The sequence below is a fragment of the Leuciscus leuciscus genome (assembly GCF_965113295.1).
Source record: "Leuciscus leuciscus genome assembly, chromosome: 13".
Taxonomy (NCBI): domain Eukaryota; kingdom Metazoa; phylum Chordata; class Actinopteri; order Cypriniformes; family Leuciscidae; genus Leuciscus; species Leuciscus leuciscus.
Genome location: NC_138737.1, coordinates 41,268,967 through 41,291,946, shown reverse-complemented (window position 1 = coordinate 41,291,946; position 22,980 = coordinate 41,268,967). Strand labels below are relative to the sequence as shown.

The following is a 22,980-nucleotide window of genomic DNA, read 5'->3' as shown; positions in this document are numbered from 1 at the left end:
GGAATGAATCTTGCAGTATTAAAGGAACATTTCACAGAGACAAGCAAGAGTCTGTGGGGGAAAGCTTCAACTAGACACACTGCGCACACACAGAGGAGAAATATGACTAATGAGAACAAGAATAATTGTTTAAAAAAAGAGAATAAAAGGAAACTGTGCTGTTTCTACTAAATAAATGTAAATAAAAAAAATAAGTTGAAACAATATTCAATATATATTATATTATTTAAAAAAATTACATGGTTCTTTATTTAAACAGAAAAATAATTGAATTATTTAATTATTTCAATACATAATCAGCAATGAGAATTACCAGAATTGAAAAAAGAATACAAAGAAAAAAGCACATCATGGCTGCTTTTGTTGTGCTGTCTATAATCAATAAATTAAAATAAACAAATTGTTGAAACATAACATTTAATACATATTATTTTAAAAGTTACATGTTTTTATTTACATAAAAAAATATTGCTGCGTTAATACATAATTAACAAAATTATGAAGTACTAGAATTACTTCAAAAAAGGGGGAAAAAGAATCATGGCTGCTTTTGTTGTGCCGTCTCTAATAAATTTAAATAAAAGTAAGTTGATAATGAGAATTAATACATATTTTAAAAGTTATATTGCTGATTATGTATTTTTTAAGTAAAAAAAATAAACAATGAGAATTACCAGAAAAAGAAAAAAAGGAAATCATGGTTGCTTTTGTTGTGTCTCTAATAAATTAAATTAAATCTGAATGATTTATTAATAAAATTTCTCCCTACAGAGAATTGTGGGGGGAAATGTACTTAACATTCATTAAAAAGAAAGTACTGGTAATTTAGTTTTTTGTGAGATTCACCAAAGTACGCTTAAATGCATGAAGCGCTAGGGGGAAAACAGCAAAATGGAAAGATCAATATCTGTGTACCGAACAAACGTCTGACAGGGTGAAGCGTGAGACGTGTGGACTGTGGTTTGTGTCGATCAGTGTGAATATCAGCTGTAGACTCATTTTCCCTTCAGCAAACATTCACACACACATTACAGTGCTCAGATTACATAACACGTGATTACGGCAAAAGGATTTTCCAATCCGACCTGGGTCCAGGAGGCCACATACCCCCGAGACCAGGGTTTAATATATAACGTGCACAGGCGGCTTTGGCTGCTTAGCATGAGCGTATCTAGTGTGAAGATCTGAAAACAGGTTTGGTCGTAACTCAAGCAGGGGATCCAGAGTTCCTCAGAAAGCGAGGGAGGTTGTTATGAATCTCAAACTCAGGACCAGATCAAATCTAAGCAGGAAAATGGCATCGCAGGCGGAGGTTACGAGAGGATAGAAGGTGTTTGTTAAGGGAATAAACATCCACCTCTCCAATGGAATAACCCAAAGCTGGCCAGAACATCATTCCGTTCAAAAATCATCTCAATTCTGTTGTGTTTCATAACGGAGGCGTGAAATATCTCTCCATCAGCGCTCATAGCTAAGAGACAATAGAAGCAGGAAGACATCAGATTTCATGAGCCATGACACTTATTGACTGTTTTTGTGGTGTTCACATTCCACAGGTGAATCTGGTTTAAAAGGTTATTAGTTCTGGCTCTAAATTCAGACAGAATAAACACACCTGAAGGTAAATGTTGGGTTGAAAATAACGATTCTCATTTTCATAAACCGATATTGATCCTTCAATCCCAAGTTCAATCTTTTCAACTAAACTTATCACTATACTTTTGATATGAAACTAAGCTTTCAAATTCTGTCACTGAATTGAGTCCATAAATGTGTGTGTGTGTTTAACGTGTGTGACAGATGAATGATCATCTCTTCCTCTTCACTACTAGTTACAGCAGCAAATAAACATCAGTGAACATCAGAAGGAAAGTTGAAAGATACAGAACAACTTCCTGAACTCAATCATGACTCATGAAATCCATCAATCCGTGTTTCATCCGTCAATAACACAGCCGGAGAACAATAACTATAACGTCACACGGTTCTGTCCTATTATTTGCTTTAGTTTTGGTCTTTGATATTGAAATGCTGTTGTATATTATGTGTTGCTGTATGATTGCTTTATTTCTTGCGAAGTGACCTTGAGATATTGAAAGGTGCTATATAAATAAAAAATTATATATAAGCACTATAATAAATCATTTTAGTTTTACTTGACATGCTTTAATAATGAGTTTATTCAAATGTTAAATATAGAAGAACCGGTTATGACAGCCACTGTTCATTTATAAATTTATGTTAAAAACGATTTGGACTACAAACATGTCATTAAATGTTTGTACGCAAATCATTTGTCAATATTAACCTGTAATATTACAGTAATGTAGCGACTGACGAGGTTACCACAACGCAGCATTAGGAGAGATTTCTTCCTTTGAGAGAAATGGACATGTGCTGTACCTGATATATGTCCAAATCAATCCACATCGAATCAAGATCAGAATTGAATTGCAATCTGGTGAATCAAACTCGAATCGAATCATGAAATTTATATTAGGAATTTATATTTAGAAATGTATATTTATATTCAAATATTAGTAAGCTGGATTCAGATCTGGGTCGTCCACATTAGCACATGACGCACAGCAAGTGCAGTTCTATCGTATATGTTATAGCGGACGAGCTCGGTGGCACGGGTAACGCTGGTGAAGTCTCTAAAACACGCACCATCTCCTGTGCCACGGCTTCAGGAACCTCTTTCTCCAGGTCGAAGCTGAACTCGATGGCTCCTCCGTCCCTGTACTTGCCCTTCAGCTTGCGAGGATCCTCCACCCACAGCTTCAGCGCGATGGACATCTTCATCCCGTCGTCTTCCTCCGCCAGCTCCACACGCACACCCGTGTCCTCAGCGAAGAACGCGTGATTCAACAGGTCCTTGATGGTGTACCTGTGGACAGAGAGTTAGAGAGAAGGTTACCGGACGTACATGTTCCAGGATACAGTGAAAACTGGTGCTTAACCTTCAGGAAATGATGACACACAAACTAGGAGAGTTAACCCTTGTGCATCAGTTAAAAACAAAAAGTTACAAATAGGTCCATAGTGGTATAATATCCAAAACTGTATAATATTTGAAGCTTGGGAGCTTAAAAAGTTTAAAGTTTAAAGTAAAACCAAAAAAAGTTGAACACTATTCAACTGCAACTGCATTCACTACATGAAAACTATTTTATATAAAATATACACAGGTGAAACTCAAAAAAATTGAATATCGTGCAAAAGTTCATTTATTTCAGTAATTCAACTTAAAAGGTGAAACTACTATATTATATAGAAAATTGCATGCAAAGTGAGATATTTCAAGCCTTTATTTGTTATAATTTTGATGATTATGGCTTACAGCTTATGAACTTTTTCAACATTTCTGAGATTTTGAATTTGGGGTTTTCATAAGATGTAAGCCATAATCATCAAAATTATAACAAATAAAGGCTTGAAATATCTCACTTTGCATGTCATTTCTATATAATATATTAGTTTCACCTTTTAAGTTGAATTACTGAAATAAATGAACTAAAAGTTCAAAGTGATCATAAAATCATTGAGCTAAAAAAAATAAGCAAAGCCATTAATCTAAACGAGTTGTGTTCCAGGAACACAATGCTCAACAACATGCTTTCAGTGACAGATTTCCCCCGTTAGATGCAGCAAAACTGATGCACACACCAGGGTTGGATTTAAGTTTTCATCTCTCATTTATTACAAGCATACACAATTTTTTTATTACACACACACACACACACACACACACACACACACACACACACACACACACACACACACACACACACACACACAAACAAACACACACACACACAAACACACACACACACACACACAAACCACACTCTGACATCCATATAAACACACCAACACAATTATAGCTGGATAATTTATCCAATTGGCTCTATATATATATATATATAATATGCAGAAGCAGAAAACAGGAATAAAGCGAGTATTTGAATTATAGGCCAAACCTGAGAAAATGGCACTGATCATTTTTTTTTACAATTTTTAATTTTGAAGCCTTTCCAACAGAATGAAAGACTATTAATAAAGATTGCAACATTTTATAGTTAAATGGCCCTTATAGTAGAAATTGCGGTTTTAATGGATTTCAATGGGTTCAAAAGCTGCTGAGAGGAACTATTTTTGTGTTGCTAGTGCAAATTGCTAAATAAATTTATTTTAAAGGAAATGGGGGTGAAATAGTAAAATTCCAATATAAATACACACCTGTGCCAAAATGTATGCAGTTGGCATTAACACAGGCAAAATGATCAAAAAACAAGGGTTGAATGACTCTGTATATCATACAGTGACTTGAGAAGCCGTCGGTAACTCACCGCTCCTCCTTTTTCTGACAGATACACTCTCCGATGATCTCCTTCACCTCAGGGTCCATCACCTTGTTATAGCTGGCAGGCTTCACTCCCTGAGACACACATTAAGAGCCGTTACTGTCGGACACAATCACACGTGTTCGTGAGGAACACACCCAAACTGATGCTGTCATTCGCTGATACTCTTCTCCTCCGGTGAGCCGAGTCTCAAACACCTGACGCGCACTGAACTCATCATTACACAGATCTGTGAACCGGAGCGATGCTCAGCTTATCAGGACATAAACATTACATTTCAGTCACAAAAAGCTATCGTTCAACTTAGAATATAGTGCACAAATTGTATGGACTATTTTTACTGTAATATTTTGGTGGGATTTTTTTCTTCATTATGAATTATCACTGTATGAAAAAAAGATTATTTTGTTCTCAATAGAAAAACAAACACCATCTGACAGGTTTGAAAGTGAATGAGGGAGAGTAAATAACTGAGATCTTACTTTTTGAGTTAACTATCCCTGATATTTATCCCTGGAAAAAACTGATATTTGTTCTTGTTTTAACCATAAACCCACTTCATTTTTATCAGTTTTTCATAAAACAATACTTAATATCTTCAGTCATTTTGCTTCTCCAGTAAATGTATCTGGATTTAAGAATGTTTGGATATTTGTACTGGAAAACAAGACAAAAATATAATAATATAAAATGCATCCTACTATGTAAACAAGTAATTGCTTAACTAAGTTTTTACTTTATTGCCGTTATTAATTATTAACCAACTCTGCATGTGTGGATGACACCACATATTGACACCATTATACACAAACAAACAAATAAATCTCACCAGGGATCATGTGCTGAATCATTTACTTTTATAAACTAATGGCAAAGCAAATATTTTCTGGAAATATTTATTTCATATGAAGTTTTTTTTCCTATTTCAAACCATTTCAGATGCATCACTTTTCACAAAGAATATAATTCTAACGCAACATGTTTAAATGATAGTTGTATGGAACTGTAATGTGGTCAAAAATCATCTGAAAAATAATCTGTCAACCAATTTTAGAATTTATTTGTTTTTTAATTAAACAAATGTTACCAGTGAACAACATAAAATCTCATTTAGTGTCATGAATGTTTAATTTTTTTGACGGATATCATCAGCAGCAGGACCAGGGTCTGTGTAGAAAGTATTCTTCCTCCAGTGAAGTGAAATGATGGCACTGGTGTTGAAGTGCAGGACTTACACTGGTGACTTTACGGTAGATCTGAGCCGCGTTCTGGCACTCGGAGTACGGGTATTCAGACGTGGCCATCTCCAGCATGCACATGCCAAACGCATAGACGTCCACGGCCTCGTCGTAATGCTCCTCGTACATCTCCGGGGCCATGAACTCCGGCGTACCTGGACAAATCAAAGGATGAAATACTCTTCTGATACACAGAGAAACATGTATCTTATATAAAGCTCTCAATTTAGAAACATACACCATCTGATAATGCATACAATACATTACAAAGATATACAAAGGTACTTCAGTAGGCATTATAAGGAGGGAAGATGAAAAGAAAATGCAATAGAAACTTTTCAGAATATAAACAACAGCGCCACGTTTTTACTCTGAAACGCGACTTTGAAATGCGATTCCTAATTTAAGACCTCTTGAAATGACCTTTAAGACTTTTCTTATACCATTTAAAGTCCGCCTGTGGTGAAAATCCAACTTTTAAATGTAGTGTATATGTGGTGTTTTTAATATTGGTAATATTAATATATGTTTATTTTAAGACAAACCATGTGTAAGTCGACAGCATTGCTGAGTATTTCCTCCTTTTTTCAAGAAAATAAAAAACACTTAAATATGTAATTTTGGTGATGAAAGATGAGTTTTAAGGGATAAAATGATTGACTACAGGGAGACTTTAAGATATTGTGAATATTGAATTTGATCAAACTGAATTTAAGACTTCGAGGACCCATGGGGATCATGGAAACATGGTAAAATGTGTTAAAAGCAAAATCAAATGAACCCGAATAATTAATAAAAACTCTGGATCCAGAACAGCTGTATATGAAGTGCCTCACCGATCACACTCTTGGCGAAGGAGGCTCGCTTGAGTGTAGCCAGACCCAGGTCGCCGATCTTGACGCTGCCCGTGGGACCCGTGATGAAGATGTTATCACACTTCAGGTCCCGGTGGATGATGGGAGGAGTGCGCGTGTGCAGGAAATGCAGACCTTTGAGAATCTGACGGCACCAGCTGCGCAGAACTTTGGGTTTCATCACCTTAAAGCGTTTCAGATACCTGGAGGAAACAATGAGTAGCACTTATAACTGATAATCAGCATTACTTGTAATCATTTCACCACTGCTTAACATCTACAGTATGTCCATTTAACTGAATATATGACATTAACCACAAAACATGTGCTATATTATATCTGTGTATCACTGTCATATGGACTTTGACACACTCATCTCTGGCTGAGAACAGAATACTTATTTAACGGTTACATAAATACAAGAGCATCATAAAAGCACCGTAAACTTCCATACCTTCAGTCTGTATGGCTCGTACACTATATTGCACGTCTTCTGAAGTCATACGATATACATAGAGTCTTCCTTTCTCTTTCTCCAACATGCATTTTCAAAGTATGATGAGCGAACGCAAAAACGCAGAGCTGTCATATGACTTCAGAAAACTGAATATAGTCTCATGGACTATGAAACCACTTTATATGAACTACTATGTAATAACATTTAAATGAATCCTTTGATACAGCAGCACTTCTTGTGTAATATTATTATAATATATATTATAATATATTATAATATAATAAATATTATAATATAAAAGTGTTTTGCACTACAGCGCATTAGTGTCCGCCCACTTTTTCAGCGGCGTTGGTTCCGGAAGTATTTTTTCCATTAATTTCTCCCATAGGGATTTTCTTTAGAGGGGAGGGGAGGTATAATGTCAATATAAAGTTGTCACTTTTTGAGGGTGAGCAAAAACGCACCGTTTTGTGTGTGTCCCTTTAAATGCAAATGAGCTGCTGCTCCCGGCACAGGGGGCGGAGCTTCAAGAGCTTGCACTCACACACACATATGCACTGAACATTTCAAAAACGTTTAGCCTTTTATGTTCAAACCAGAGTCAGACAATGATGGAGAGACTCAAGAAGTGACAACATGTAGAAGCAACAGGACATTTCTGAATGGTTAGTTGATGAGTTTATGTTGCTGATGTGTAGTTATCTTCTAGTTGATTGATTAGCATTTTCTGTCTTGATAATCTATAAATCGTGTTCTGGGGGCGGGTTTATGTAAATTCTGGGGTTTGTGATGTCACTAACCCGGGAGGAATGTGGTGTAGTCTCTACCAGCCGTTTGTTGTAGTTCTTAAAAAGTGATTTCTTTAAAAGTAAATATCTCCCTTTGTTCTGAACTTTGAGCGTTGTAACTTTGCAGATGTTGTTTATGATCAAACAGCAACATTACACACTAACTAAAGCTAGAAAAGTCAAATCATAATCAACCACCCCTTTAAAGTCTTTGTTTTAGCGTTATAAGCCATGAACCAAACCAACCAGCTATGAGGAGAATCACAGCACTACAAACTTTAATTTGAAGCTTGTGAGAGAGCAAGACCTACAATCCCATGATGCATTGCAAACAGCATAATGCAATAAAACATGATGGAGAAATAGCCTATAAAACTGCTTATTTACAAATGTTGATATATATATATATATATATATATAAACAACATATTGTAGTTTTTTTTGCAGAATATTCTTTGAGAGATTAGGGTGACCAATTTGATTACATCATCTGCGGTGCTTCATGGGAGTGGGCGGAGCTAACAAGATATTTTGGTGTGTTTTGCTTGTGGCGACTCTCTGATTGGAGGGTTTTTCTGTACAGCATTATGGGTAATGTAGTTTTCACCACAAATACCGCTGTCAAACAAGCAAATACCACAAAAGCAAATCCAAGCTCGTCACTCACAGAAGGTGTGTTTAAACACTTATAACTTATTGTTTAAAATCAATTTCCTAGAAAATTTGTGGAGTTTTTACTTCCAGAACCCAAATGTTGCGTACCTGGATGACTTCAGGGCGCTTTTATGTATGTTTTGGAGATTGACAGGTCTGTTCAATAAGAACTATCACTGTATGAATAAAAAATAAAAAATAAAAAATAAAAAATATAATACATAAAATATAAAAATCCAATATAAAAAAACCCCCGAAAACACTACCACACTTGCTTCCCAAACTGAATGTGACTCAAATGTCGGTGTCCTGTGGGAATCTCCTCACGTTTTGAGCGTTCCTGACGTCATGAGCTCTGTGACCAGAACGATGCACTTCTTGCCCTTCAGCGGACACTCCCAGAAGTCATAGAAGCGCACGATATTCGGGTGCTGGAGACCCTTCAACATCTCGGCCTCCTCTTTAAAGCGCTGCCGCTCCGCCTTCGACAGCTTGCGGTCCTGAAACACACACACACACACACACACACACACACACACACACACACACACGATTAAAACACTCGGCCGGACACACGCGGTCACTCTCAGGAGAAAAGGTTCTACACAGAAGCTTAAAGGGTTTCGTCAGACTCTTCATATTTTTTATTATTTTTTATTTTGATCAAATTTTATAAATTAAACCACATGTAAAAATTCTTTATCACAAATTTTTTTAAAATAACCAGTTAAACATGACTGTATTATGCAATCATTTAAGACATTTCCCCTTATGTAGAAGCTTTTTGCTGTAATGGTTCTTTAAAACTGAGTCTAGAACCGTAGAGTTCTATAAAGAACCCACTGAACCTGGAAGTGGACTGAGACCCAGATATATAAACATCAAACATCAAACCAAAGAAAGATCTTCACACTCCATCATAAGCTGGATATTAAATCACCCTGAATCCGCTGAGTGACTGTAATGAGACAGAGAGAGATGGAGAGGCTGGAGCTCCAGCACTGAAGGCTTGTGATGTCATCATGTACTGAGTGTCTCTTCTTCAATAAGCGAGATCTTCCTCTGATGTCTCGTGTCGGTTTACACACACATTAACAGCACGTTTAATCATATAGCGACACGTTTCACAACCCAGTCAATCCCTGGTGGAGAACATCAAGTCCACTTGAAGTGTTGTTTCGTGCCGACTCTAAGCAGTGTGTAGGTGTCGTTTAAGGCTCTAATGTGTTCAAGAAACTATATGAGTGTGTCGGTGTCTGAGAGAGAGTTTGAGTGTGTGTGAGAGTTTATGCGTGTGTGAGAGTGTGTGTGTGTGTGTGGGAGTCTGTGAGAGGTTTTTCCGTGTGTGTGTGTGTGTGTGTGTGTGTGTGTGTGTGTGTGTGAGAGAGTCTGTGAGAGGTTTTTCCATGTGTGTGTGTGTGTGTGTGTGTGTGTGTGTGTGTGTGTGTGTGTGTGTGTGTGTGTGTGTGTGTGTGTGTGAGAGTCTGTGAGAGGTTTTTCCGTGGGTGTGTGTGTGTGTGTGTGTGTGTGTGTGTTTATGTGAGTGTGAGTGTGAGAGTGTGTTGTGTGTCTGTGTCTGTGTGAGGTTTTTCCATGTGTGTGTGTGTGTGTGTGTGTGTGTGTGAGAGAGAGTCTGTGAGAGGTTTTTCCATGTGTGTGTGTGTGTGTGTGTGTGTGTGTGTGTGTGTGTGTGTGTGTGTGTGTGTGTGTGTGTGTGTGTGTGTGTGTGTGTGTGTGTGTGTGTGTGTGTGAGAGTCTGTGAGAGGTTTTTCCGTGGGTGTGTGTGTGTGTGTGTGTTTATGTGAGTGTGAGTGTGAGAGTGTGTTGTGTTGTGTTGTGTGTCTGTGTCTGTGTGAGGTTTTTCCATGTGTGTGTGTGTGTGTGTGTGTGTGTGAGAGAGAGAGTCTGTGAGAGATTTTTCCGTGTGTGTGTGTGTGTGTGTGTGTGTGTGTGTGTGTGTGAGAGAGAGAGTCTGTGAGAGGTTTTTCCGCGTGTGTGTGTGTGTCAGAGAGAGAGTCTGTGAGAGATTTTTCTCTCTCTGTGTGTGTGTGTGTGTGTGTGTGTGTGTGTGTGTGTGTGTGTGTGTGTGGTTTTTCCAGCTGCAGCAGCCTCATGAATTATGCAGTGTTTCAGGGAGTGTTGGAGTCTCTACATGCAGCTTCATCTCTCTGTTAGCAGGACTGGAGTGATCTCTGCTTCTCCTGCATCTCTTCTGCCAGTAACGCCTTCAAACAGGAGATTATCACACACACGTCACATGTCTGAGGCTGGTAGAAGAGAAGCATGTCAGCCACTGAGAACAGAAGAGCAGAGCTGCACACTTCCTTCAACTTACACAAGGAGTTGCATAAATACTTAAAAAAAAAAAAAAAAAGAAATACAGCAGTTTATAATGTCAAACGTGTTACAGGCGTTGGATTGGGACTGGAGGGATTCAAGCACGTGCCAAACCCCGTCCGCCCGTATAAGGTTATTCCCAATCTTTCAAACCATGTTAGTCATGTTCACTTGTATCCGTATGAGGGAGAGAGAGTGAGATAAGAGACGGGATGCAAGTTCACGTTTTTAGTTCATGCGTGAACTTCCCTAAACATTCAAGTTCTGTCACTGAATTCTGTCCATAAATGTGTGTGTGTGTGTGTGTGTGTGTGTGTGTGTGTGTGTGTGTGTGTGTGTGTGTGTGTGTGTGTGTGTGTGTGTGTGTGTGTGTGTGTTAACGTGTGTGACTGATCATCTCTTCCTCTTCACTACTAGTTACAGCAGCAAATAAACATCAGAAGGAAAGTTGAAAGATACAGAACAACTTCCTGAACTCAATCATGTCTCATGTGATCCATCAATCCGTGTTTCATCCGTCAATAACACAGCCGGAGAACAATAACTATAATATCACGGTCACATTTACCTCAGGAAGGACATTCAGTGTCCATAAACTCAATAGTCAGCCAGAAAAATAAGAACTATAGAGAAGAGCATTTCGCTAAATACATGCACTATAGTAAATATTCATTATATTTTTACTTAACCGGTTTAATGTAGCAATATCTACTTTATTTGAATAAATCTGCTATTAAAATAAGTTATGCCAACCATAGTTTAAATGTTTATATTTCAACAGTGAATTGGAGTAGAAACATATCATTTAAAAGTTAAAGCTAATTTAAATGTTTGTTTACAAATTAGTTTTCAGCCTGTAATATTACAGTAGCAACTGACAAGTTCATAGATCTTCCCAAAGTGGACATGTACTGTACCTGACATACATCCAAACTAATCCAGATCAAATCTGACTGAATCAAAAGAGGAATTTAATCAAATCAAGCTTGTGAATCGAAATTGTATTGGATCGTTAAATGCGTTAAATCGTTAAACATTCATGAATAGATATAAAACATCTTCACTAACAGTCTTTTCAACATCACAGTTTCATTATTTCTCTTACAATCCCTCAGATTATCACAGAAGTGCTGGGAGAAAAGACTATAGTTCAGATATAAACACTGATGTCTACAGTAGAGATCACAATAGAGCAAATCAGCTTTTGAAAGCAAATTGACGCTACAAATAAAGATTGTATTGATTACATCGTTACACCAGTAGGTGGCGACAGGAGACTGTTCAAATATGTGTTTGTCATTGAATCATTCACTCAAGAGATTTGTTTAAAAAAAACGCTGATTCATCCAGTAATGAAACAAGTCAAGTCTTTATGATTTTTGTATATATATATATATATATATATATATATATATATATATATATATTCATATTAAGCAATTAACAGTTTGTCAGACTCAGAACCTCCAGTAAATTACATCAGATTTGGAAATTTCCAGTTCAGAATTGGAAATTCATGGTACATTTTGATATTTGATATAAGGATGTAGTGTAACGATGAATTATTATTTTTTCCGAAGTGTTGACAACTTAGTGTTAACTAATATTTGTTATAAACTGGAACTACCAACAAAAGATTAGTGCATTCCTGGAACTGGGCGTCGTTACACTTCATCCTTATCCATCGCTTTCTGCAGGACTTTTACAAGCTTTTCCCAAATCACTGAAGAGACGTCGACGTCCGGGTTAGCGGTAGCATTAGCCGTCAGGCAAGTCCAATGCCTCGTTTTATGAGTACAGAACCTATTTGTGCCACTGTAGAAGTTTGGTATCATTCTGGGCATTATTCCGGGCAGCATACTAGAGGCACGCAGCTCGCAAGTGGTTTTCTCTAGAATACCTTGTTCTCCTGATATTTCAGTGCTCTATTTTAGCCAAGGTAAGGCCATCTTCGATTCTCTTGTTCTTTTCTAATTTTAATTTCACATAATCCTGTATTTCAGTTAGACGCATTGGCACTTTAGAGAAATAGCCGCGAACGAAACACACGTAAATGTTTATAGCAATCTAATTTGCACGTAACTTAAGCCCTTGCTCCTAGCACTTCAGATTTGACACATTTTGCCGTTATTGACTTAATTGCCCGAACGAAACAGCATCTGTAAGAATTGATAGATATAAATAGAAGGGCTTCAGATCACTTCAATAGGACCAGCGGGCAGCATACTAGAGGCACGCAGCTCGCAAGTGGTTTTCTCTAGAATACCTTGTTCTCCTGATATTTCAGTGCTCTATTTTAGCCAAGGTAAGGCCATCTTCGATTCTCTTGTTCTTTTCTAATTTTAATTTCACATAATCCTGTATTTCAGTTAGACGCATTGGCACTTTAGAGAAATAGCCGCGAACGAAACACACGTAAATGTTTATAGCAATCTAATTTGCACGTAACTTAAGCCCTTGCTCCTAGCACTTCAGATTTGACACATTTTGCCGTTATTGACTTAATTGCCCGAACGAAACAGCTGTACTCACTCAAGCGGTGAGAGCATTATCTGTATATCTGTGTAATTTGCACGCTGTCGCGGAAGCGTCAGCGGAAGCGTTCAGGCTCCTCGTGTGAAGACCGACTCGGGTAAAGACCAGCGACTCTACCTGCGCGACTCCACCGTGCAACGACACCAGAAAGGCACTTACGTATCTCCTCCTCCCTTTTTCTTCCCTCTACTTATCTTATTGTTCACCTTCATCAACATGTGCTTTCAATACATTCCAGTTATCTCTCGGCAACGTCCTTTCATCACGCGCAATAGACAGCGCAATATTGCCAATCTGCGTCCCATCCTCACATCCTCACATACTCCTCTCTCTCTTTCCGTGGGTCTATGGAATTGTCAGTCAGCAGTCAATAAAGCTGACTTCATTCCAGCCTTTGCATCTCATTCTACTCTTAGTATCTTGGGGCTGACTGAGACCTGGATTCGTCCAGAAGACTCAGCAACCCCTGCTGCTCTCTCTAGCAATTTCTCCTTCTCCCACTCCCCTCGCCAGTCTGGGAGAGGTGGGGGTACAGGGCTTCTCGTTTCTAACAATTGCAAATACTCCACGCTCTCTTCTCTATGCAACAACAACTCATTTGAATATCATGCTATTACACTTACAACTCCCATTAAAATCCATATTGTAGTCATTTATCGCCCCCCAGGTCAGCTGGGTAACTTTGTAGATGAGCTGGATGTGCTGCTGTCCACTTTCCCTGAGGACGGCACCCCACTACTAGTCTTCGGTGACTTCAACATTCATCTCGAAAAGCCACATGCAACAGACTTCACCTCTCTCCTAGCCTCTTTCGATCTCAAACGACTCATCACCACAGGTACTCACAAATCAGGCAACCAACTGGACCTGGTTTACACACGCAACTGCACCACAGAAAACATCCTGGTGACACCTCTCCACGTTTCAGATCATTTCCTCATTACTTTCAGTCTACAACTCTCTACCCCTGCACCACCACCCCCACCACCAGTCACTTTCAGACGAAACCTGCGCTCACTTTCCCCCTCCCATCTTTCCTCTGCCGTATCATCCTCTCTTCCCCCACCCTCACAATTCTCATCTCTGGATGTGAATACCGCAACGGACACCTTATGCTCCACTCTAATCTCTTCTCTAGACATTATCTGCCCTCTCTCCTCCAGGCCAGCACGCGCTACTCCCTCTAACCCCTGGTTATCTGAGGTTCTTCGGGAACACCGGACCGAACTCAGGGCAGCGGAGAGGAAATGGCACAAATCAAAAGACGCATCTGACCTGAGTATGTATCAATCTCTCCTCTCCTCCTTTTCTGTTGATGTTCATGCTGCAAAATCTTCATACTTCCACAACAAGATCAACAGCTCCTCCAACACACGATTACTCTTCAAGACATTCAACTCTCTCCTCTGTCCACCTCCACCACCACCCGCCTCCTCCTTAACTGCTGACGATTTTGCGCACTTCTTCACCAACAAAACAACAGCTATCAGCAGTCACTTCTCAGCTCCACACACACAGGAACCCAGACCGACCCCTTCCACAGCCAATACCCCTCTGTCCTCCTTTTCTTCGCTAACCGAGGAAGAAGTATCTACACTTCTCCTCTCCAGTCACCCTACCACCTGCCCGCTTGACCCCATCCCCTCACACCTTCTACAAGCCATCTCTCCCACACTTCTACCATCACTCACACACATCATCAACTCATCCCTCCATACTGGCACCTTCCCTACAGCATTCAAGCAGGCTCGGGTTACTCCACTGCTCAAAAAACCCACACTAAACACATCATTTGTAGAGAATTACAGACCTATCTCTCTCCTACCATTCATTGCGAAGACACTTGAAAGAGCTGTCTTCAACCAACTAACATCCTTCTTGTCTCTAAACAACCAGCTGGATGTCAACCAATCTGGCTTCAAGAAAGGACATTCAACTGAGACTGCATTACTGTCAGTCACAGAAGCCCTACGGATCGCAAAAGCTGCTTCCAAATCTTCAGTCCTCATTCTCCTGGATCTGTCTGCTGCCTTCGACACGGTGAATCATCAGATCCTTATGTCCACCCTCTCATCACTGGGCATCACAGGAACTTCACTCCACTGGTTTGAGTCCTATCTCACAGGTAGGTCCTTCAAGGTCGCATGGAGAGGTGAGGTATCCAGAGCACATCAGCTGACCACAGGTGTTCCCCAGGGTTCAGTTCTTGGTCCCCTCCTCTTCTCCATCTACACCACATCACTGGGATACATCATACAGGCACACGGTTTTTCCTACCACTGCTATGCTGATGACACGCAGCTCTTCCTCTCCTTTCAACCAGATGATCCCACAGTAGCTGCACGGGTCTCAAGCTGTCTGGCGGACATCTCCACATGGATGAAGGAACATCACCTGCAGCTCAACCTGGCAAAGACTGAGCTTCTCGTCCTCCCTGCCAATCCGTCTCTACAGCACGACTTCACCATCCAGCTAGAGTCATCATTAATCACCCCATCAAGATCGGTCAGAAATCTTGGAGTAACGTTTGATGACCAGCTGACCTTCACAGATCACATTTCAAAGACAGCTCGATCATGCAGGTTTGCACTGCACAACATCAGGAAAATCAGGCCTTTCCTAACTGAGCATGCAACACAACTTATCGTCCAGGCCCTGGTCATCTCTAGGCTTGACTACTGCAATGCTCTTCTGGCTGGACTTCCAGCATGTGCAACCAAACCCCTACAGATGATCCAGAATGCTGCAGCTCGTCTTGTCTTCAACGAGCCCAAGAGGGCCCACGTCACTCCTCTGTTCATCTCTCTGCACTGGCTACCTCTCGCTGCTCGCATCAAGTTCAAGGCACTGACGCTTGCTTACAGAACTATCACAGGCTCAGCTCCCTCCTACTTTCACTCACTCCTACGAGTCTACATCCCTACCAGACACCTACGATCGGTCAACGAGCGACGTCTCGTGGTTCCATCACAGAAAGCCACAAAATCACTTTCCAGAACATTCTCATTCACAGTTCCATGCTGGTGGAACGCTCTCCCCACCCTCATCCGGAATGCAGAATCCCTGACAACATTCAAAAGACAGCTGAAAACCAATCTCTTCCGTGAGCACTTAACCTTATAGAGAAAAAAAAAAAAAAAAAAAAAAATGTTTTCCTTTCCCTTTGAAACATCACTTATCAGGCTTATGCTACTCTGAATAATACCTGAACTTCGTATTTTGAGCACTTCTTGCGTTGTTGTTGCTTTTGGCTCTTTATGATGACTCGCTGAACTTTGTCCTAATTTCTAAGTCGCTTTGGACAAAGGCGTCTGCTAAATGACTAAATGTAAATGTAAATGTAAATGTAAAATGTAAATGTAAATGTATTAGTGGAGTAATTTACCAGACAGCCTTGGATCCGTTAGCGCCTGCACTAAACCATCCGGCTGATATCTCTAAATAAGCTCTAACTTTAATAAAGTTCGACCAATGGAAAAAGGCTTCTGGGAGGTTTGGCTCGAGGTCATGATGCAAAGGACCCTAGGCTGATTTTACTCCGAACCATCCCTTTAATTTCTGCACAATTGTGCAACTCTAAACAGCAACACATTTTATTCTTCTTTCCCTTTATCAGGCTTTACTCAAACTTTACAAACACACCAAATGATGATAACAAGTGCACGATTCTCAAAGAGGCTAGATTCACTTTAGACCATTTTATACTTTTAAAATCAGTGTGGTCAGCATGTGTAAAAGTGCAAATAAAAGCATGAAATAAACACTGACGTGCTGGCGAGTCGCTGATGGAGACTGGAGCTGGTTTTGAGAGACAGACACATCTAAATATGGGCTGGAATCAATGAACAGCTCTATTAGCTCAACGGCTGAACTGACACACACTCCCAGAAGACATTTATTGATAGAGCTTTAGACATACTCACAGATGAGCACACAGAGCAAATCTCAGAGTACGCTTGCATTTCCATTCCCAGAGGCAAACGACAAACCAAGAGTTAATCACAGAATCTGTTGTGTGAAATAAGCCTTCAGCTGCAGTGTTCGGCTCAAACATCATTATGAAAAACTGCAGTCACACTTACTGAGAGACTTTCCTCCGTCAACTGCAGCCTATTCACGTTCTTAGTTAGAGAACTAGTTAGTTAGAGAGGTACACTGCCAAAACAATTCAGGTAAATTTACGGTACAAAAAAACCAAAACAAAAACAGCAGCTGTGTGTGCTAGAAGTTTACCGTAAAAATATGGTATCAACATTTTAGGTTTTACAGACTTAACTTAAATTTACAGTAAAAATGTTTTATTTCATTATCTGACATAATGATAATTTACCAACCTATTGAAGTATTAACATCTGTTTTGTACTATTTTAATATACTGACAACCACCAATCACAGTGGTGATGAGTCACATGATGAATCAAGCTCATCACAAGCAGCTTTTCCACAAGCTGAGAAAGTTAAAGGTGCAGTCTGTAAGAATGACAGCTAGTGGTGGAAACAGGTACTGCAGTCCAAATTCACAATATCGGAGATCGTTGTTTCCCCGCCTCCTGACACGACGCCAGTTTGAGGACACGCTACAGCAGGGGTCGGCAAGTAACTTTGCCCGCGGGCCAATATTTTTTTTAGCCAGTAGATGGCGGGCCAGCTACACAGAGTAGGCCTATGGATACAAATTAAATACTTTTATATAGGCCTATAATAGCGGAATATGATGGGTCCGTCACTGTCCGTGGATCATTCATTCAATCGTTTTTTCAAATTAAAACCAAAAATAAAAAGATTAAAAAACGACTTGTTTTTCCATTATTTATTTCCTGAACTAAAATGAAAAAACGAATAACAATGGGTTTTCTGATTTTCTGATTGTGCTCAGATCAAAAATAGAAAAAATTAATTACTGGATTAGACAAATTTTAATTTAGATTTTTTATTTAACACCATATGCATATATCAAGGAAATCATTTTAAACAGATCAAGTACTATTGTGGTAACAGATTACAGCCATTTTAATAAAGGTGTGAATAGCAATCATACTAATTCGCTTACAGTCCGACTTTTGAACTTTATTCCTTTTTTTTTTTATTATTATTTATTCGGGACAAACATATACACACCTGAGGTTTAAGGAGTTCTGCGCGGGACTGTTTTTTTTCTGTCCCGCTCCCACAAGGTTCTATTCAGCAACCGCTTAAAATACACTCGGTGTTCACCCACTTTATTTCACGACCTGACGGGTCCACAAAATTTAGATCTCGTTTCCATAATCTCACATTCAAATGTCTCTAACAGCAAGAATGAGATTAAGTAGCCTTTATACCATGGTCTGGGTGAATACTCGATTCTGATTGGCTGCAGGGTGTCCATTAAAAAGTGATAATTTACACCTAGGAAAGGCGTCCCGTCAATTTGCCTGATGACAGTTCTAAATGATTGCGCTGGCTCAAACACTAAATGGTAACCATGGCAACGGAGACTTAACGTTATATTTCAGTTGACTCATCGCAACAGCAAAACAGACAAAACATGAGTGATCTTATCATTTCTTTTAATATATTTGGTGAGTTTGACAACTTTGAAGACTGGGATGTAGCACAAGAAAAAGAGAGAATAGAATATGAAAAGAAAAAGGAGAAGCGACACAAGGAGGTGACACCGGAAGAATTGAACGAATTAGAGGATGACAAGGACGAGATGAACACAAAGAAAAGCACGAAATGGGCAGTTAAAACGTTAAGAGACTTCCTGGCTGACAAAAACATGGACATCAACTTTAAAAGCTACACTGCCGCTACTCTCAACAACGTTTTGCGACTGTTTTATGCGTCTGTCCTAATAAAAACGATTTAGGAAACTATCTGTGAGTTTTGACTCTTTGAAACAAAGTTTCGCATCGCTGCGGTCGGGTCGCTGTGGCCACGTTGCTTGGCAACGCCTGTATACGGGAGATATTAAATAGTGCGCTCGACTTAATAAATAAACCCTCACGATTTTTACTCTAAAACACATTAAAGTATTATTAATTGATTAAATATTTCTTTCTTTCGTAAGTGACCATGGTATAAGCGGGTTAATGCCCTTCGAGGTGTCCATTGTCAGGTATTAATGGACTTCGGTCCGCGTCGGACGGTTCACGCCTCGCCGTCGTCCATTAATACCTGATAATGGACACCTCGTCGGGCATTAACCCTTACATAATAAATGCTATACAAAAATTGTGTTCGTGTCAATATAAATATTAGGCTATTTTAACATTGTACTGTCAGCAGAGAAAAAAAAATGCCACAGAAAAAAATTATGAAATATAAATAGCCTAACATGAATTAAATAGGACATGAATTAAATTTTTTCCTTGCAAAAAAAGAATGTTGTTGACTGACAATGGTTTCAGTACCAAACAGCTCCTCAGAGCTAGGTGTACAGGTGGTCAGAATTAAGTGCGGATACGCTGTCAAAAGATGTCGGGAGTGCGAGTGGGCTATTGTCAGTCAGACCGCCCGCTCCGTCCAAAGTACACCAGAGTTCTGACCGCTAACGTCTTTTGACGCGCGAATGGACACAAAGTGGTCAAGCGTATAACTAGACGCGGCAGGCGCGAATTTGACGCGCTATTCGCGTCCGGTGTGAACGCACAGTTATACTTTAAAATGTAATCCCGCGCCGCATGATTCCCTATGGGTGTTTCACACAGTATGCAGCGGTGAAATCGCCGCGCGACTACGGCTTTTCTCAAGTAGTGGAAGAGTTTTGTGCAGCATTTAGGACTACAAAAATAATCCGGCGGGCCAGAAAATATTGCTGGCGGGCCAGTTTTGTTACTTCATTAAGTAAATGAGTTGATTTATCCGCGTTTTAATATGCTCTCATTCAGAGATCTTTAGATGGATATCGAGGCTTGCAATCTCTGACCCAGTTTGTTTGCTCGTTTCCTAGGCTACAATACGCTGTGTTTCCCGCCAACTGGCATCCCGGGTGTGGAAACACTATTGGCTGAGCTGGCAGTGGGCGGAGTCACACAGACCAAAACAAAACCCGACTGACAACGGAGCGTGTAAAATAATGAGTAAAATAACTGTCTAACGAGGTGATTTACAGAGAAACGAGAATATGAACTTAGCATGTTTCCTAAATATCTGCACACATATGGTATTTTCATGCCTTAGTAGAGGAAAAAGTTACTCTAAGGTGCTGTAGTTACATACAACACCTTTAATACTAATAATATAATATAATATATATATATACACACTAAACACCATCATGGTAACACACATGAAAATTTTAAAAGTGCAATAAACATTAAACAACATAAAACGCTAATGTACATAGCGGATTATAAAAAAACTAAGAAAAACTATGAAGAAACAGATATTTCAACAAAAATACATCAAATGTGAAGTGTCACGCAGGGAATTGTGGGAATGTCAATTTACAGTATTTCACTGTAAATTATACAATGACTTGTTCTTTTTCACTTCCAAAAAACCCTAAATTTAATGTTATTTTACTGTAAAGTTACATTAAATGTACAGTTAGATCTATCACAGTTATTCACTGTATAGTACTTTCTGTCCACCAATTAACAGTTTTTCACCGTAGCATTTTTACAGTCTTTTACCGTTAAAAATAATCACGAGAATCTTTTACAGTGTAGTTAGTGTGCTGATCTAGTCCAGATAGAGATAGAATTATCTGATGACTTGTGGAGTTTGTGAAGTGTCTCTGTGCTTGCCGTGAACTCACTGGTGTTTAGTTTCTTCCACACAGGAGACTCCTGACTTCAGCGCTTTACCACCGCCCTGAATGAACATGTTTGTGTTGAGTCTGACCTCAGCCCTGACTGACCCACTGACCTGATTCAGGACAAACAGCCCTGTGAATGCCCAGGTCATGGGGTCAGAGGTCACGGTACGACCCTGCACTTCAGAAGAGTCTCTATGACACTCGCTGACGCTGGGGTTTCGCTGTGATCATGGACACTTCCAGCGAGATGATGCATGTCCATCTGAAGCACTTTAGATATGCCGTGTCATCATGAATGACCTCCAGACACTTTGTCTAAAATGTTTTAATTGGGAAGGATAATAATTATAATACTCATAATCTAGAATAAATCCATGGTTGTGTTCACAGATGAACTGGACATGAATTGAATAGGTTCACTCTTTACAAGCACCAACGAACACTACAAGTTACAATACAAATATTTATGTCTTCAATTTTCCACTTTCAAACCCTTGAGCTTTAATTTTGGCTGAAACTGGTGAAATGCTGTAAACTTCTGTCAAAGAAGATGTTACAACACATTTTTACATTTATGCATTCAAGACACTTTTACCCAAAGCGACTTACATTGCATTGAAGGAACACGTTTGGATCAGTTCACGCTTTCCCAGAGGATCAAACCCATGATCCTATGATCTACTGTGTGAGCTAGAAGAATGATTATGCAATTATGGCAATTATACCACTATAAATGTAAATAAAGTGAACCTAGCAAACACTGCACTCCCTAAAGCAGGTTAAACTCACTGAACTGGAGATGGAGTTCGTGAGAAGTGACGTTTACTGTGAACCGAGACGCTTTTATAAGCGGATTACTGTACATGCGTGTAAATGAACACCGTAACACTCTTCATTCTGAAACAAACAGCGCAACAGTTTATATATTTCTATTAAAACACAAACTTTGATATCATTTATTTATACTCTGTTACATTACCCTGTTTTGGGCTGAGTTTAGGGTTTAGTTTAGTATTTGTGTTAAAACAAGAAGTCTACGGTACTGTATGTCATCTTTTAGACGGCCCGGTAAACGTGTGTGTTGAACTGAACGTGTTTGTTCGTGGATTAGGACGCTGCTCACATACGGTTTAAGCCTCTTTACAATGAAAGGAAACACTCAGGCTTATTTCAATTACAGCAGAAGAGTCTTAACGAACGCTCAATGAACAAAACAAAGAACAGCAGATATGAATGAGGAGGAAAGCAGAGACACAGAAGGATTTAGTGGTTTTCTATCATGTAATGGCCACTGGAAGAGATTCGAGCCCACGGTTTCACACAGTGTGTGTGTGTGTGTGTGTGTGTGTGTGTGTGTGTGTGTGTGTGTGTGTGTGTGTGTGTGTGTGTGTGTGTGTGTGTGTGTGTGTGTGTGTGTGTGTGTTAGGTCTCGTTTACACTGCAGGTCTTGATGCCCAATTCTGATTTATTGCCTAAATCCATTTTTTTTGCCCATCCGTTTTACACGTTCTTTCAATTGTGACCCATATCCGATTCATGCGTTTACACTCGCCATACTCTCTGAAACCTCACGCATGCTTAAAGGGGGTTTAACATGAAACATCAAGCATATTTTAAAGCCCCACTAGGTAAGATTTCCGTTTTGGTCAAACAACGACCCCTAGAGTCGCTGTGGACTACTTGTATTTAACGTTACTGTCGTAAATACCACTCACGCAGAGCAGTCTCTTCACTCACGGCCTGATCCCCTCCCCCCTGTATACCGGTCCCTGTTCAGTCGGATGGAAGCTGTAACGAGTGGAAATAAGGTGTGGCCCCTTTAAGAGCTGCGCGCGCCCTGTTTAACTGTCGGCAGTCTGTATTGTATGTGTGCCTCGAACACCCCGTAAGCTGGTTGTTTCTATTTGATGCTCATTCTTGTCCTATTTTTGTCTATCAAGTAATGCTGTGGACGGTAGAACATGTGACAGACAGTTACACGAGTTCGATTGGGGAATAAACACAAC

At 39.6% G+C, this 22,980-nt stretch overlaps 2 protein-coding genes across 6 annotated transcripts in view; one reads left to right on the top strand and one right to left on the bottom strand.

Annotated features, from left to right (window-relative positions):
• Positions 1-22,980, bottom strand: part of LOC309511976 (serine/threonine-protein kinase WNK2) — a 79,381-nt gene that overhangs the window by 44,676 nt on the left and 11,725 nt on the right. For all 5 annotated transcript variants that reach the window (XM_082187364.1, XM_082187361.1, XM_082187360.1 and 2 more), the window contains exons 3-7: positions 8,686-8,858; positions 6,442-6,662; positions 5,603-5,760; positions 4,353-4,441; positions 2,671-2,890 (exon numbers count right to left, since the gene is read on the bottom strand). In XM_082187364.1, coding sequence (XP_082043490.1) covers positions 2,671-2,890; positions 4,353-4,441; positions 5,603-5,760; positions 6,442-6,662; positions 8,686-8,858 — 861 coding nt within the window. The remainder of the gene's footprint in view (positions 1-2,670; positions 2,891-4,352; positions 4,442-5,602; positions 5,761-6,441; positions 6,663-8,685; positions 8,859-22,980) is intronic.
• LOC309511986 (uncharacterized protein) lies at positions 13,474-18,357 on the top strand. The gene is made up of 3 exons (XM_082187388.1): positions 13,474-15,355; positions 15,554-16,583; positions 17,802-18,357. Exons 1-2 carry the CDS (start codon positions 14,512-14,514, stop codon positions 16,351-16,353), a joined length of 1,644 nt encoding a protein of 547 aa, XP_082043514.1. The 5' UTR covers positions 13,474-14,511; the 3' UTR covers positions 16,354-16,583; positions 17,802-18,357.